This window comes from Macaca nemestrina, chromosome 5, assembly GCF_043159975.1.
Source record: "Macaca nemestrina isolate mMacNem1 chromosome 5, mMacNem.hap1, whole genome shotgun sequence".
Classification (NCBI taxonomy): Eukaryota; Metazoa; Chordata; class Mammalia; order Primates; family Cercopithecidae; genus Macaca; species Macaca nemestrina.
In genome coordinates, this window is record NC_092129.1 from 97559917 (window position 1) to 97578359 (window position 18443).

General features: G+C 36.1%; 1 protein-coding gene across 4 annotated transcripts in view; it reads left to right on the forward strand.

The window, feature by feature from the left end:
* The window catches only part of LOC105496354 (RNA guanylyltransferase and 5'-phosphatase), a 334421-nt gene that overhangs the window by 152339 nt on the left and 163639 nt on the right, over nt 1-18443 (forward strand). For 3 of the 4 annotated variants that reach the window (XM_011766691.2, XM_011766718.3, XM_011766707.3), the window contains exon 12: nt 3936-4004. The exons of the other annotated variant lie outside the window; for it this stretch is intronic. In XM_011766691.2, the coding sequence (XP_011764993.1) occupies nt 3936-4004 (69 nt within the window). The remainder of the gene's footprint in view (nt 1-3935; nt 4005-18443) is intronic. 4 annotated transcript variants of the gene reach the window in all.

Sequence of the window (18443 nt, forward strand, 5' to 3'; positions counted from 1 at the left end):
ATTTTGTTAGGTCCAAGTCTTTCTGCTTTTTATCAATATAATATCATTGGTCCAAGCCTGTCTCCAGCTTCTTGTATAGCTGCATATGAATTTATTCCCAGGTAATGTTTGCATCGTATCAAGAAGGGTTTGGAAAGCAGGAGGGTTTTAATGTCTGTGTACAACCGAGGTGGGGCATTCTCATGTGTCCTGCCCTGCCGGTGATCTTTCTTGTGAAGCCTGATAGAAGCCTGGGAAAAAGTTTGTATCTCTTGTGTTTGGGGCTTCCAGGGATTCTAAACTGTTCCACTCACCCAGACTTAGTTTTTAAGAATTGGCCAGATGTTCAGTTGTTTTCTTTGTACTCACTTATGGCTGCCACTTCCTCTTCCTTTTCCCTACCAAAGAAGACATGAATTCATATACTTCATCCTCGTTTGGAGGGGCTGGGATTAGTTTATGTGGTTGCCTGCAGATGTCAGCTTTCTGATGGCCATAACAAAAGTTATGATTTGATAGATTATCTGCTTTTTTATTATCATCAGTGTGGAAGCAGCATTCTCTTACTATTTTTCACATTGTAAATGAATGAGGAACTTTATCTTAAACCAGGATTTTAAAGGTTTCTTCAAAGAGCAAAGCACTTTAAGATTATGAACATAGATCTATGGAATGAATGAGGGGAAAAAGCATTTTCCTGACGTTAGTCAATCAGTACTTGTAGCTTGGGGTAACATCTGCAGTTATAGTCTCATGTATAATTTGAAGTATGCTGTAAATCAGAGACAGCAGCAGTGAAAGTAATGGAAACTGGCTAAATGACTTAAATGTTGGCTCTAATGATGAAGATACTGACATATGGAAGATGGCCATAACAAGTTTGGATACATTTTTTTTTAAGAATTGTGAATAGACAAAAGGTGATATTTCTAATTTAATAAACACATTACATATATGATCTCATATGAATATAAAAATCAGTTAATATAAAGTATACAATATTAATAACATTTTTAGATTTCATCTCTATTCTTAGAAAACCTTTTTTTCTTCAAGAATTTTACCTCTCTTCATATTTACTTTATTCATATAGTATATGCTATAATGCATTTAAAGTGTATAAAATTTTTGTTAAATATAGAAATGGGGTCTTGCTGTGTTGGCCAGGTTGGTCTTGAACTCCTGGTGCCTCAAGCAGTTCCCTGCCTCACCCTCCCAAAGTGCCAGAATTACAGGTGTGAGCCACTGTGTCTGGCCAAGTCTATAAAATTTAAGTGGCTATTGGAGGACCTATATATTTAGGAACTTGCAGAAATCTTTGGGACATTTGTTTCAGAGAGTCATAAGACTTTATTTAGTTATCTCTTGATTTTTAAGTCTGATATTATCTGTTCTGAGTGATTTTACTTTACTGTCTGAATTAAAGCTAGTTGCTTATGTCTGATGACCTCAGTTTCCTTTTCTGGCAAATTGAATAATAATTCAAAATTTGAGACTACACATCTCATGAGGAGTTATGTATTTTGAATGGTATGTTAGGTACCAAGCACAACACTTCGTGGTAGGTCTTTGATACATGATAGGTGATATCATAAATGTTATGTGTCAAGTGAAGAAAAAAATATTGTCTAGAATAATGCAGCGAAGCTCCTATTTTGACCCATGAATTTTCAGTCCTTTAAATACTCTGATTTATAAAAAGAGTAGAATAAAAAATGAAATTACTTTCATTTCTGCGGCAGGCAGCATCATGTTATGTAGAGTCTTGCTAACTGGCTATTTTTTATTGTTACTTTATACTTTATATACAGGCATGGTCCATTACATGAATTTGAGAAGTTTGGTTGAAGAATGGAAACACCATCTTAACTTGCCATAAATGATGTACCCACAATACAAGTAGAGCAAATGAAAGATTGAAGGTTACATTTTTTAAATAACCTTTTTTTTTTTAAAAAAAGAGATTATTGTGGTGTTTGGTTTTTATTGCATCATTGCTCAGCAGAAATGCTATGAATTTAGCAAGTAACTTTTTTTTTTTTTTTTTTTTTTGAGATGGAGTTTCACTCTGTTATCCAGGCTGGAGTGCAGTGGCTCACTGCAACCTCCACCTCTCGGGTTCAGGTGATTCTCCTGCCTCGGCCTTGTGAGTAGTAGCTGGGACTACAGGTGCGCGTCACCACACCGGCTAATTTTTGTATTTTTTAGTAGAGATGGGGTTTCACCATATTGGACAGGCTGGTCTTGAACTCCTGACCTCGTGATCTGCCTGCCTTGGCCTCCCAAAGTACTGGGGTTACAGGTGTGAGCCACCACGCCCAGCCAACTTTTTCATCCTTCAAAACTGAAACTCATTGAAGACTATCCCCCAAGCCTCTGGCAATTACTGATCTAATTTCTGTCTCGGTGTGAGAAAGGAACATTAAAATTTTAAGGAAATATAGATATTTAAACTCAAATTTGAACTGCCCTCAGTTTAGAGAAATTATGGATTTTGAAGGATGAAATGGCAGAGAAGATGAAGTCACAGTTTGGGAGGAGAATCAGAGATTTTTATTCCAAGTGAAGTATGTACTTGAAGTTTTGGTTGTTGCTTTTGGAAAGCAAATCTTGTAAGCTTAAACGTAGTACTTTCAAGAGTGTGTGATTGTGACAAAAGGGATGTATAACACATAGCATATCCAAAAATTTAGGAGACATATTTGAATCATAGAACTCTCCTTAATTTTCTGTTAATTGGCCAGATTCTAGATAACCTGGTGTGTGGGAGGGACCTGATGGGAAGTAATTGATTCGTGGGTGCTGTTTTCCCCCATACTGTTCTCATGATGGTGAGTTCTCATGAGATCTGATGCTTTTATAAGGGGTTTCCTGCTTGACACTCATTCTCTTGCCTACTGCCATGTAAGACATGCCTTTGCTCTTCCTTCACCTTCTGCCATGACTGTGAGGCCACCCCAGCTATGTGGAACAGCAAGTCCATTAAACCTCTTTTTCTTTATAAATTACCCAGTCTCGAGTATGTCTTTATTAGCAAGCGTGAAAATGAATTGCTACACCTGGCTCTGTGAAAGTATGTTTTGTTCTCTTCTCCGACATGCAAAAATTCGTGTTTCAGGCCTCCATCAGTGATATACATGTTAAGTTCTTCAAAATAATAAAAATCTGTGAAAGAGATGCGTTAAAACACGTAGTAAGTCAGAATTAATTAGAGGGTATAGGGTCTATAACTCTGTTGATACGGCATTGAAAAAACTGTTAATTGTATTTTTTACTGTGTATTCTTTGCAATGAATTCTCTGCTTGGAAAAATGTAGAAAAGACACACAAAAAAACCCAAAGTAAGATTAAAATCATTTTGTAAGGGTTCTTAGAAAACACAATGTATTTTTGGATTATAATCTCCATGTTTCAGCTGGTTTGTGGTTACAAATTTTTGCCCCCAAGCAAGTGTCTTTGTAGCTTTGGGCTATAATCTTCATGTTTCAGCTAGTTTGTAGTTACAGATTTTTGCTTCTGATTTTTTTTGTGTGTTTATTTTTTATTCGTTTTATCTGTTACTTTCCAGAGTTTCTACTTTCACTTTGTTTTTGCTTCTGTGTCTTTCTTCCTTTTGTGCTGGCTTAGGAATAGATTTAAAAATATGTTTTCAATGCTTTATTTATTATTTTGGCTGTTGTACTTAGGACTATTGTTTAGAATATCTAGCCTGGCAAGGAATGGAAATTTTCGTGTGTGTGCGCGCGTGCGTGTGTGTGTGTGTGTGTGTGTGTGTGTATGTATTCAGATCTTAGAATGTATTAACCTAGATTCCTTTAGACCTATCCCTTTGTCTTATTTTGTTTTTCAGTTCTTATAACTTATATATTACATTTTTATAAAGCCTAGCAAGACATTTAAATACTTTTAAAGTGATTATTATATTTTTAAAGAATACATGTGTATTTATTTTATAGCTACTTGAAGGAAATTTTGCCAAAGAAGTGAGCCATGAAATGGATGGACTTATTTTTCAGCCTACTGGAGTAAGTTCATTTGTCTGTGTGTGTGTGTGCATTTGTCTGTGTGTTTGTGTGTGTGTGTACACACAGATATACATATATATACACATACACATATATGTCTCAGACTTATTTACTTAGAATTGATTACTGCTGTGATTGCTACTTTTCCTTAAAATAAATTGCTCATTATGAAAGATTTTATTTATATCTAAATACATGTACTACTAAAATAAGCACCTGTTTTTCACTCAGCTTACGAAATAAGCATTGTTGGTCATTACATGTCAAAGAAACCAGTCTTTTAATATAACTAGTTATTAAAAAATAATTGTCTACCAATAACATTATATAAATGTTTATTTCCTTTTGTAACTTGATATACTTTTATGTATTAATCTCTATAAAACTTCATTTTGCTGTAGTTTACTGTAGAGTAAAATTCAAACAGTTGTCACTACTTGACAAAAAATACAACTTTTGAATGTCTTTCCCATGTTAACTTTTTGAAATGCACTGAAGAACTTTTACCAACTTAATGGTCGAATCATATATTTGAAGTAAGTTGTATTTTACTCTGTAGCAGGTTTTTTCAACCTCAACCACTGATGTGTTGGGCCAAATAATTCTTTGCTATGGGAGCTGTCTTGTGCGTGGTAGGATGTTTAGGAGCATCTGTGGTCTCTATTCACTAGATGCCAGGAGTATAGATGCCAGGAGCACTCCTTTTACCATTTGTGACAAGCAAAAATATAGTCTGACATTGCCCAGTTTCCTCAGAGAACATAATTGCCCCTAGTTGATAACCCATGTTCTGTAGGGCAGTGATTTTCAAAATGTCGCCTATAGAGGAGGATTAGCACCGTCCAGGAAGTTTCATAGATGCAGCTCAGCCCCACACCTGTTGAGTAGAAACTCTGGGGATGGAGTTTAGCAGTTTGTGGGTGTTTTTTTTTTTTTTTTTGAGACGGTGTCTCGCACTCTCGCCCAGGCTGGAGTGCAGTGGTGCCATCTCAGCTCACTGCAAGCTCCACCTCCGGGGTTCACGCCATTCTCCTGCCTCAGCCTCCTGAGTAGCTAGGACTACAGGCACCAGCCACCATGCTTGGCTAATATTTTATATTTTTAGTAGAGATGGGGTTTCACCGTGTTAGCCAGGATGGTCTCGATCTCCTGACCTTGTGATCCGCCCACCTCGGCCTCCCAAAGTGCTGGGATTACAGGCGTGAGCCACCGCGCCTGGCAGCAGTTTGTGTTTTGACAGGTTCTCCAAGTGATTCTAATGCATGTTCAAGTATGAGAACTACTTACTCTATAGGAAAGAGTTTATTTCTTGTGCAACCACCTCATCACATGTTGCTTTTTTTCTTCACCAACTCTTCTTTTAGTAATTAGAGTATAAGCTAGTTGAGAATTTATATATGGAGACATCAGACTGGGTGCCTGGGGTAAAAGAAAGGGAACAAATAATTTGAACACAGTTAAATACTGTACAGGTTGAATATCTCTAATCCAAAGACTGATATGCTATAACATTTATAACGTTTTGGGCACCAGCATGATGCTCAAAGAAATGTTCGTTGGAGCATTTTGGATTTTTGGATTAGGGATGCTCAACTGGTAAGTATATATAATGCAGATGTTCCCAAATCTGAAAAAAATCAGAATCCAAACCACTTCTGGTCCCAAGCATGTCAGAGAAGGGATATTCAACCTATGCATGTAAAGCATTATATATGCTTTACATATATAATAAATCTCTGCTAAAATGCAAATTTGAAGACAATGTGATATGTGATTGGCATCTGTCTGTCTTCTAGCCCCCCTTGCCAAACAGAAAATAGAAAAATCTTATCTTCTGTGTTTGAGGGAGGAGGAGATGGAGGAGCACTAGAGGTTAGGGATGGAAATGGAAGAAAATACTATTTTAGGAAAAATAAAGTTGAATCTTTGAGTTCTAACACATTCCAGTCTCCCTAGATGGAAAGAAGCAAAGTCTAAATATAACAATGAATTCAGAAAATTTCAGTGTGTGAAACTCATGATTCAGATCTGTGCATGTATGGCATATGTAGGAAAAATGGCCTGACAAATAAGTGAGTCTCTTTCTTGGATGTCTAGTATAGGCAGTTGATTTGTCAGTCTGTTCTCTTTCTAGTAACTATACTTTTTTTTTTTTTTTTTTGAGATGAAGTTTTGCTTTCGTTGCCCAAGCTGAAATGCAATGGCACAATCTTGGCTCACTGCAACCTCACCCTTCTGGGCTCAAGTGTTTCTCCTGCCTCAGCCTCCTGAGTAGCTGGGAATGCAGGCACGCACCACCATGCTGAGCTAATTTTTTGTATTTTTAGTATGAATGGTGTTTCACCACGTTAGCCAGGCTGGTCTTGAACTCCTGATCTCAGGTGATCCGCCCACCTTGGCCTACCAAAATGCTGGGATTACAGGTGTGAGCCACCGTGCCCGGCTGTGACCACACTTTTTATTACAATGACTTTGTAATTGATATCTGGTATTAAGTCAAGTCTTCCTGTTTGCCAGCATTACCTTAAATATTTGTAGACAATTGGTTTAACCTGAAACTTTCAGAATCAATTTGTCATGTTACCCAGAAATTTTTGCTAGGGGTTTAATTGGAACGTCTTTGAATTTAGATTAATGCGGAGAAAATTGATGTGTTTGCAGTGCTAAATCACTTTCTCAGTGAATGCTGTGGCTTTTCTTCAGGTCTTTTTCTGTTCTATAATTGAGTTTAAGTTTTTTATTATTGTTATGGTGACTTCTAAATATTTGTCATTTTCTGCTTTTGTAGTAAATCGTGTCTGTTTTTTTTTAAATGCTACTTCTAGTACACCGCCTAGATTTTTGATTTATTTTATTGATTCAACAATCCTGTTAAATTCTGTTAGTTCTCATCATTGTCTAATTTTACACATTGACCAGGACCTCTAGTACTGAATTAAGTATTAGTTCTAGTTAGATGAGGGAGAAGACATTTATACCTTCCTCTCAACCTCAAAGGGAATGTAACTAAATTTTCTCCATTAAGTATGTTTGTGGTAGATTTCTGTTAGATATCCTTTATTGTGTTAAGAAATTTCTGATTCTGTTCTTCCAGTAATTCTAAAAATCATAAATAGGTTTTGGGCTTTAATACCTTTTAAGGCATTAATTTTAAGGCAGTAATGCCTCTTCGGTATCTATTATCATGTCATTTTCTTTTTTACACCATTTATGTGGTAAATTACACTGATTTTTCTCATATTGACCCATCCTCGCATTCCTGGGATACATGCTACTTGATCATGATATATGTAATTTTTTAAGCACACTTTTGGATTTAGGTATAATTGCTTCTTGAGGATTTCTGCCACCTTATTTCTTATAGTTCATTTCTTTCTGTTTCTCTCTCTCTCTCTCTCTCTTTTTTTTTTTTTTTTTGAGACAGGGTCTCACTTTGTCACCCAGGCTGGTGTGCAGTGGCACAAACATGGCTTACTGCAGCCTTGACCTCCTGGGCTCAAACAATCCTCTCACCTGAGGTTCCCAAGTAGCTGGGACTGTAGGCGCGCATGACCACGCCTTGCTGATTTGTGTATTTTTCGTAGATACGGGATTTTGCCTTGTTGCCGAGGCTGGTCTAAAGCTCCTGAGCTCAAGCAATCCGCCTGCCTCAGCCTCCCAAAGTGCTGGGATTACAGGTATGAGCCACTGTACCCGGCCTATTTTTCTGTTTTTTGTATATTCAAAATAATGAAGGTAATATTTTTTATTGTTGAAAAAATTATGTAAGTTGCACATAATCCGTGGTAATGCCTATCCATGATTTTAAAATATCAATTGTATGAGTGATTTGTACTGAAAAATAGAACAGTCTCTTACCTTTTTCTGCACCCTAAGTACTACTCCTAGGAGGTAATTATTTTCCTTTTTGTTTTGCTTTTACTTCTACAATTCCACACAGTCTATGCTGTTCTTTTTTGGTTTTGTATTTTATACATGATCTGCTTACTTTGTACTATGGAATAATAGGATTGAGCCCTCTAATTCCACTAACCCCCTCCACTCCCCTTTCTCCTTCCGTCATCCTATTGTAATTATATCACATGTTTGGTCAAATTAATATTCAATTTTTATATTTTTATGGTGACATAAATATTGTTCCTATCTAAGTCAAATAGTATACAATTATATTTTCTTTTTTAGAAAAGTCTTGTCACCTAGCATTAGGAATATTTTTGGTTATTATAATTATTACTTCTTTCTTTAAACTCTCCAAAAGAACTATTTGATTTTATTCAATGCAGTCAAATATATAATATATATAAAAATATAAGTCTATTTTTCATTTGAAGGCATTCTTTCCGAAGCCTTCCATTCTTTAGTCCTGCTGCATAGCCTTTTCTTCTTAGAGTTTCTTTTCACTATTTCATCCAGGAAATCCCTTTTACCTTTCTTCTCTGATAGATTTCCCTACTTTTTCGACTTTATCTTTCCTGCTTCTTTGATTCGAGTGATCTTGAAAACGTAATGCTGTACAAACTGGTCGTTATACTTACGGAGCTTTTGTTTCAGCTGTAAACTGAAATGTTATTCTCAATGGTCTGTAATCTCTTCTACAATTTTATGGCTCTGACTTAGCCCCAAATTGTTTATTGTGTTTGTGTAGTTCTGTGCAACTTGGTATAATCTTGATTATCTCGTAATAAATCAAGCCTCACTGTTTGCCAGGATGTTCTTAAATATTTGCAGACATTTTGTTTAACATGTAAGTTTCAGGATCTGTATTTCATGTTACCCAGCAATTTTTTTTAGAAGTTTAATTGGAATGGCTTTGAATTTAGATTAATTTGGAGAAAATTAATGTGTTTGCAATGTTAAATGATCTTCTCACATATGCTAGAGAGTTAGGGAAAAAGTACAGTAAACTGTAGCTCAGGACTACTTGTCTAAATGTCAGAAATTTCCAGAAGTTTTAGATCTACTCTTAGTTTACATATTCAGTTTTGTGTTTTTAAAAACTTTACCTCATAAGTCATAACTGTTAGCAATATTAGACAATAGAACTAGAAAGAAGAGAGTAATTTTACTCAAATTCTCTATTTGTAATAAGCCTCCTAAGACACTGGCTTTCTTGGCCTCTTCCAGCTTTTGGATGGCTGTCTTTATACTTGTCTTCTAAGGTAGTTCTATCCCCCTTTTTTTCTCTTCATAGAGAAAAGTGTATGGCTATAGGTGTTTTGGTTAAATCAACCTTTAACCCATGCTTTATTTTGCTTCTAGTACTCTTGCAGCACATCTTGGACTTGCCACTGTTCAAGTGCTCTGACCATGTGTGTAGTAGACAGTGCAGGTTTAGATATATTGATTTATTGTTTCCCATTTCTTGTATGTGCTCATGGCATTTGTAGGTGATTCATTTGTGATCTTCAGTTGAATTGTAATTCTCTGTGTAATGATAGATTTTATACCCTAAAATACTACCATTAGACTAATGGTGTGGCTTAAAAACACCTCTCTTCAACACTATCAACATAGAGGGCTGAAGGCAGTAAATGCACAAAAAAGGTAGTTACTAGATTTCTTTCATATTACCTTAGTCATGAATATTTAATCTTAAACCTCTTTAAACAAAATTGACACATACATATATGCATTAAATATTCCTCTATCATCACTTTTAGAGCAACTTGGTCAGAAGTGACACACCTTTGTCTAGAATTAGATCTTTCCTTCCATGATAGTCTAGGTCCTGATCATCAACCTTTACCTTCTACTTCTCTGACATGGAGATTTTTCAGTTCTCTGGTAGCAGCTGATCTCATTCTGAGGCCACCAGTTCAAGAGTGAGGAAATCTTAGATTCCTGTGCACACACTGTGTCTTCATTGCTCTCCATTCCATAGGATTTGTGGGAGATTGGTTTGCTTTCATGAAGCTGAAAGCAATATCTTTTTCTATCTTTCCTCTTGAAAAATTGTTACTAATTGTCAAATTGCTTCAGAACTAAAACTGATTGCTTGAATGATTATTCTCAAAGCAAAAATCATTCTCTTTAAAGATGCCTTGCTGTTTCTAGCTACCCCTCACAAGCTATCTTTTGGTTATTTTTTTGCCTCAAAAAATCTATGGACTGTGGTTATGTTTTTGCCTCACAAAATAATCTGAGGTTATTAGTCCTTTCCTTCCTTATTTCTTTTTAAACCTCCATTGTTTAGCCCAGTATATCTTAGAAACTGTTTGTTAAAGGAATGAAAATGCATCTTTGTGTTTTCCCCAGTCTTTCAGATTTGACTAGTTTTATATGTTACCAATGTAGGTAAACACCTTTTAAATTGATAGCTATTTTATCTTCCTTGCTGCATAGGAATATGTATAATCTAATTTATGCTGTTACCTTTTTTTCCTTTCAAGAAACTTATCAGTGGCTTTCGTTAAATTCCCACTTTTCTTTGCAGAGTCCAGAATCCAAACACCATTCTTCCCTAAAACAATAACATGAGCTTTGTCCTCTGCATATTCTCTTCAGAGACTTCCCAGTGGGTTAGGAGTGGTCTCTGGTTAAACAAACAAACAGACAGACACACACCACTGAATATCTTTTTGATTCTCCAGGTTTTCATCTGTAAAATGTAGAGACTGTAAGAGCTTAGCTTTGAAATTCTGTTATGGTCGTATGATGATCAATGCAAATGATATAAATCAGTACTTAAAAATTCCTTCTTTCTGCCAATACCTGGTGAAAATCTACTAAGTAATGAATTTTTAATAAAATAATAAACTGTTTTATTTTAGTTTCCAAAAAATGATTTGTCTTTTAAATGGCAAGTGAGACAATTAAAATAAACTAGACTTCTTATGAAGTTTGATAGTATGACTATTACATGACTGTATTCCTATTAATTTTTTTCTCCTGCCATCATTTCTTTTTTTGGTGGGTGAGACAGAGTCCTTCTCTGTCACCCAGGCTGGAATGCAGTGGCGCAATCTTGGCTCACTGCAACCCCTGGTTCCCAGGTTCAAGCGATTTTTTTAGTAGAGATGGCATTTTACCATGTTGGCCAAGCTAGTCTCGAACTCCTGGCCTCAAGCGATTCGCCCACCTCGGCCTCCCAAATTGCTGGGATTACAGGCATGAGCCACCATGCCTGGCCATCCTGCCATCATTTCAATAGACTTTTCACTTTTTTATCTTTTATCTCCTACGTTGTTAAGATTATAAAATATATGGAATGTCTCTGAAAGGGTCACATTTTGTTCATCAGTGGACATTGTCAGCTTCTTCCAAATACATTAATTTATTTTTATTAAAACAGATTTATTTTATTTATAACAGATTCTAGATTAGTTTACATTTATAACTTATTTCAGAAAACATGTTTCACAACTACCTATTTTGGTAACAGTTTAATTGATGGCATAGCACTATGCTACTTATACTAGTTATAAGTATCTAGTTCATCATTTTCATTTTCCATGAAGTTTTAATGATTTCAGTCTTTGTTTTTTAATGTTTAATTTCTGATTATAATTTCTCATGATAATTTTCTATCTAGTTTTTTTATTTCTTAAAAGCACATGTTACCAACTTTAAATGTCCTAGTTTTTATCACTAATATATACCTTTCATCATATTTTTGGTGTGCTCTTTAACTGGATGGTTAATTGCTAAAACGGCATCTGGCTGTAAGAAGGATGTAGTAGATAATCACATATCTACCCATCCTAGTTAATTCAGTGGTTATTTTACATTCCTACTATATTTTTGGTAAATATTCTAAAGGATATTCTAAGTATAAATATATATTAACTATGCCATCCAGAATAGGCTCCAGTTTCGCATAAATCCATTCAGGGTAGCAGGAGGCAATTTGCTCTCTCAAATGCAAAATTTCATTATATTGAATTGTGTAGCCTTTGTTATTTTTTCCTAATTTTGGTTTTGTAAGGTCAACCTCAGATTCTCCTGCAAAAGCTGATTTTTTGCTATTTTTAGTTTATCCTCAGTTTAGGCCACCATCACAAGATTGGTCTTATGAATTCCACTTTCTGACTTTTGATTTGCCAAAGCCCCAGATTAAACCTGTACTTAGCTCTTATGCAGAGATTTATGACTTTTCTACCTCTTTAAAAAAATGGAAATATGTTTCTATTAAAGTTGAATGACATCAGACACTATATGATATTCTGCTTTAAAGAAAGCAGACTTTAAGGCACATTTTTCTAATAATTCTTACTCATAAATTCTCCTTATGACTTTAAAAGAAAGAATACTTAAGGTTTTTCTCCCTTCTTTTATGCTTATACATTGTCATCAATTTCCTTTTCACCAGGTGAAATAGCCTTTTTCTGATCGTTGTTTGTATATTCAAAGGAAACACCTAAATTTTCCTTTTCACCTGCACTAGGTCTTATTTGTAAGGAAGTAAGAAGAGAGTTGATTATAGACAGGTATGGCTTCTAGTGGTGAGAGGAGACATGATTTTAGGTGGTCCAGGGACAGGGCATCAGATGACATTGCATCATACAATGAGAAATGTAGTCCCATTCTTGTTTTTATTCAGTCTTTCAGATTGTAAGGAGAAAGTCTATTTCTAGTTTTTGGTATCTAAGACTTGCTGATCTTTCCTTTTCAACAGAGTGTGGACCCACTTTCAGACTATTCAATAGGCAACATATCTACTAGAATTTAGTATCATTGATTAATTTCTATCTTTTCTAATTTTAGGACTACTGGTTATTTAGGGTAAGCAATACCATTTTCTAGTATAGTATAAATGGTATACCATTTGTTATAAAGTTTCTGTTTAAAATATTTATTTTTTAGATTTTAGAGTGAACTAATTTAAAGAAAAATATAATAATAGTAGTGGTATTTTGATGTGACAGAAATCCTAAGGGTGGTAAATGCGAAGTTGAAATTTAGAAAACATGATGATACTAGCTAGTTACTATATTAGTTTCCTATGGCTTCTTTGACACATTACCACAAACTTGATGGCTTAAAACAACATGCATTTATTCCCTTACTGATCTGGAGGTCCCAGCACTTTGGGAGGCCAAGGTGGGTGGATCACTTGAGCCCAGGAGTTTGAAATAAGCCTGGGCAACATGGTGAGACCCCATTTCTATAAAGAATGAAAAAATTAGCCAGGCATGGTGGCACACACCTGTAGTATTTGGGAGGCTGAGGTAGGAGGATTGCTTGAGCCTGGGAGGTCAAGGCTGTAGTGAACTATGATGGTGGCACTGCACTCAGGCCTTGGTGACAATTGTTCTAAAAAAAATTGAAAAAAAAAAAAAAAGATACTTGTGATTGCATTTAGGGTTCATCTGGGTAATTCAGAATAATCTCCCCTGCCCTTGAATGGCCTTAATTTAATCACACCACCAAAGTCTCTTTTGCCATATAATGTAACACATTCCTGATATCTCTAGGTGGCCATTTTTCAGCCCACCAAAGTTATAGCTTAATAAGACGTTTCCAACGGATAGCTGTAGACCTTAATACCCAGTGTAATTTCTGATTCTGTCTTTGTAAGATTTGTAAATTACCTTTCTTCCTTAGACTTCCTAAAAAGAGCAAGTTCTAAATGAGAAGTTTAGGACCCTTAATCAGGCCAAGAACTTTTTAAGTAAAATTTGCCAACATTTCAAAATTTTTCTTTTGCAGAAGTCTGAAACTTTTTGATGAACTCAGCTTTAATAATTAAGTGCAGGGCAAGTAATGCATTATTATGACAAAAGTAATATAATGTATTAGAGGTAATCTGCATTTAAAAAATAATGTTAAAATGTGTATAAACTTTTCTTTTTAAATTGGAGGATATACAAATTTTATAATGTGTAGTTATTTTCTCTGAAATTCTTTTACCAGTCTCGAGGTCAATTCTTCAGTCTCTTGCCTGCTGTTACTATTCTTGGAGTAGAGAAGGTAAAGAGGCTAGGGTCCACTCTTGGGTAAACTTTCACTTACCCTTGCAGTTTCAGTTTTTCTCTTCTGTTTTGAATCTTCTCCACTGTAGCTCTGTCCTTCAGCTTTTTCACAGAATAAACATATCTCCTGCCTTTTGCCCGCAGTAGAGGAGAGAAGCTAGAGGTTTAGTGGTCCTTCTATAGACTTTCCCTGGTCTCCTTGTTTTTTGTCCTATGGCTTACCTTTATCCCCTGGCAGCCGTGTAGGTTACCTGTTACTTACATGACTCAATCCTTTCTGGGGACTGCACCATGCAGCAGGAATGACTTGCATTGACATCCTTCTTTGCATGTACTTAGTATTTGGTTTTCTTTGCTCTATGCTCTGTTAACTTCTGTACTTTCTGTCTTTCAAAATTACATTGCTATGTTTTTTTTTTCTGCTATTGGTCTTATATTTTTGTTTTCCCTTTCTGTTGATACCTCTTTTTTCTGTAACTCTCACCTTTAGTGAGGTTTTATATCAAAGCGAGCATAAATACATGTTTAGTCTATCATTTATCATAAAATCTTTGAAACTTCTTAGAGTGTGGTGTTGCATCTGTTGGTTCCTATTAGCCAACAATTCAAGTAAATCAAGAAAGGGATAGCTGAGTGATCAGCCTAGCGATCTGAAAGGGTGAGTGTATATAAAGTAGAGAACAAGTCCTGATGAAGCACAGACAAAGCCTGTTATCCATCCTCTGGTACCAGAGAAATATTCCAAAGGCAAATGAATGGCAACGGATGATGAGGATTACTAGTGCATCTACTTGTGAAAAAACTCCTTGGTCCAACTGTGTTTGGTGCTAGTTACGTAAAACTTAGCAAGAAGTTTATTCTACTCTGTTACATTCATTATAATGAGTGAATTGAGGTTGAATAAAGGGTAGAAGATGTTAGTACTGTTGAAAAACGAAGATATGTCTGTGGATATCTATAGATACCTACATATTTGAGACAGAGTCTTGCTTTGTCGCCCAGGCTGGAGTGCAGTGGCGCAATCTCAGCTCACTGCAATCTCCTTCTGCTGGGTTCAAGCATTTCTCCTGCCTCAGTCTCCCGAGTAGCTGGGACTACAGGCTTGTCCCACCATGCCTGGCTTATTTATTTATTTATTTATTTATGAGATGGGGTCTTGCTCTGTCACCCAGACTGTAATGCAGTGGCGCAATCTCGGCTCACTGCAACCTCTGCCTCCCGGGTTCAAGTGATTCTCCTGCCTCAGCCTCCTGAGTAGCTGGGACTACAGGCACACCCCACCATGCCCAGCTAATTTTTGTATTTTTAGTAGATACGGGATTTCACCATGTTGGCCAGGATGGTCTCCATCTCCTGACCTCATTATCCACTGGCCTCGGCCTCCCAAAATGCTGGGATTACAGGCGTGAGTGTCATTAACACACTCGGCCTAATTTTTTGTATTTTTAGTAGCGACGGGGTTTCACCATGTTGGCCAGGCTGGTCTCAAACTCCTGGCCTCAGGTGATCCACCCACCTCGGCCTCCCAAAGTGCTGGAAGTGCAGTTGTGAGCCACCGTGCCCGGCCAAAAAAGAAGATATTTTGAATCCTAGCAAATTATTGAAGAATAGTGATACAAAAATACTATATTAAGATGATGATTCTATTGAGAACGAACTCCCAAAAACCAGCTTAGGAGAAAGTTTTATTGTTTAGCTCTTGATTTAATATTCTATTTTCAGAGATGTAACCATGTAACACATTCATAATTGGACATTTTTACTTATTACTTTTTTTTACTCTTGTTTACTTATTACTTTTATAAGAAGGAAAAGTTAATCCGTGGTTTAATCAAGGAAATAAAGCTAGAATATTTATGTTTATAAAGAAGTACCCTAATACCTTATTTTGACTAAGACACAGAGCAGTCATTAATCGTCATGAAAGCCTGGATTCAGACAAAGTGGATTACATTACATTTACGGAATTATAGAACAGCAGAGGTTATCTAGTTCGCTCACTGGTTTCAAAAAGATAAACTCCAGTGTTCTAGATTTCTGTGAAGTGCCTCAGGTGACTGCATGGAAAGATAGGTTACTAGGTCAGCATTCTGCTTCCATTGCAGTGCTGCTGATTTACTAATACTACTTTTATATATTGTACTTGTAGATGAGATTATGTTTTAAAAAGGGCTTTAGCTGCTAAGTAAATGATGTTTGAATCAACTGCTTTTTTGAAAGGTCGCCATCATCTCCTTTCGTTGAAAAATCAAGATACATTTTCACCCTTTTTTACTGGATCAGTTAGTGTTAGTCTATATTCTGTTCACTCTTTCTTGAAATACTTTCTTTTATGGCTTCTGTGACACCACATGCTCCTGATTCCTCCTAGTCTTTTGCCATCCTTTGCGGTCCCTTTCAAGCTCTTCGTCTTCTACCAGCCGTTGAAGTTTGGTGTTTCTCGGGACTCAGCGCAACAGATTTCATTCTTTCTCATGCCCTGCTCTTTTTCTAGTAATCTCATCCATACCTGTGACTTTAGTTCTTTTTTATCACATGTTACTCAGACTTCAGATTTCTATGTAAGCCCCAAAGTTGGTTATCTTATTGCCCACTCTGATGCTGCCTTTTGAATTTCTCAAAAACATCAGAAACACAATACAGACAGTTCCCAACTTATGACTGACTATTTTTCTGGGGACAGTAATGCCATTGTAAGTTGAGAAGCATCTGCATATCAAAGACAAACTCTATCTCTATTCCTGAAATGATCAAGTAAGCAGACATACAGACTGGTTCTTTTCCAGCATTTTCACCTCAGTTACTAAATGCAGTTACTTAAATCAGAAATCTAGCTGTCATCTTTGGCACCGTCCCCTCCTGCCTCTCCAAGTCTTTCTTTATCTTTTAAGTATCTCTTAAATTATTCCCTTTTTTCTCCATTGTCACTGCTACTACTCTAATCCAGTTTATCCTTCATTGCCTCTTGCTGGAACCACTACAGTGGCATCCATTCTTGCCTTCTCTTCATTCCTTTTTTTTTGAAATGGAGTTTCGCTCTTGTTTCCAGGCTGGAGTGCAGTGACGTGATCTGGGCTCACTGCAACCTCCGCCTCCTGGGTTCAAGCAATTCTCCTGCCTCAGCCTCCTGAGAGGCTGGGACTGCAGGCCCATACCCACTACACTCAGCTAATTTTTGTATTTTTAGGAGAGACGGGGTTTCACCATGTTGGCCAGGATGGTCTCGATCTCTTGACCTTGTGATCCGCCCGCCTTGGCCTCCCAAAGTGCTCGGATTACAGGCATGAGCCACCAAGCCTGGCCCAATCTTTTCTTCTTTCCGTATCCAGAGAGATCTTCCTTCATCTCTAGTGCTTTCTCCTTGTTCTCAGGTTAAAGACCAAAATTGGATTTGGAGCCAGTTTACTTTTTTCTTTATCATGTTTTGCCTTTTGGTTTCCCTGTGTGTTTTGCTGTTGATTCAAAAATAACGTTAATGTTTTTTATTTAAAGGTAGCTTAATTATATTATTCACAAATAGTGATGTAAACAATAATATAAACAGTTAGTCAGTTTGGGATGCTATAACAAAATACCATAAACTGAGTGGCTTACAAACAACAGAATTTTATTTCTCATAGTTCTAGAAGCTGGGAAGTCCAAGATCAAGGTGTTGGCAGATTCAGTGTGTGGTGAAGGCCTGCTTCTTGGCTCATGTTGTGTCCCACACAGCAGAAGGGGCAAGGGAACTTTCCTGTGTCTCTTTTCTAAGGGTAGGAGTCTCATTCATGAAGGCAGGGTCCTCTTGACTTAATCACCTTCCAAAGGCCCTACCTCCTAATACCATTACATTAGGGGGGTTAGGATTTAAACACTGGAGTTTTAGAAGGGACACAAACATCAGTCTGTAGCACAGTGTTTTAAAAAAATTTGAAATGTAACCTATACTTGACAAAAATACTTAAATATTTGAGAAAAATTTTGGTATTTTCTTCTAAAGGAAAAAATTATCTGTTTATTTTCAATATAAATCTATTTTCTTTCTAAGGTTTAAGATTCAAGCTTTCATCAAACAAATGATCATTTTAAAAAAGAATCACTATCAAATTGAATTTTCCATCTCATTATCAGCTTCTATAATAAACTATGTTTTATTAGACTCCTATCTATATGGTTTTCAGTTCTGCAATTACATTTCCATTTTGAATTGCTAATTTTTGGCCATTCATCACGTAAAAATGAATATTTTAACATGATGATTTGGTATTTTAATATGCCGGTATTAGATCTTTTACATGATAGCTATTAGATTGTTTAATTTACGAAGTTGGTAGTAAAATTAAATCTTATTTTTTTACTAGCTTTTATAAGTAGATTTTAGTGCGGATTTATGTAGCATATTAAATTTTTACATGTGGAAATAACATTAATTTTTAACCTTTTGAGAAATCAGCTTTGATTTTACTTTTATCTGGAGAAACTGTTTCTAGGCAAGAATTATATGCCATTAATAATCTATCACTATGAAATAAAAACAGAATAGTAGATT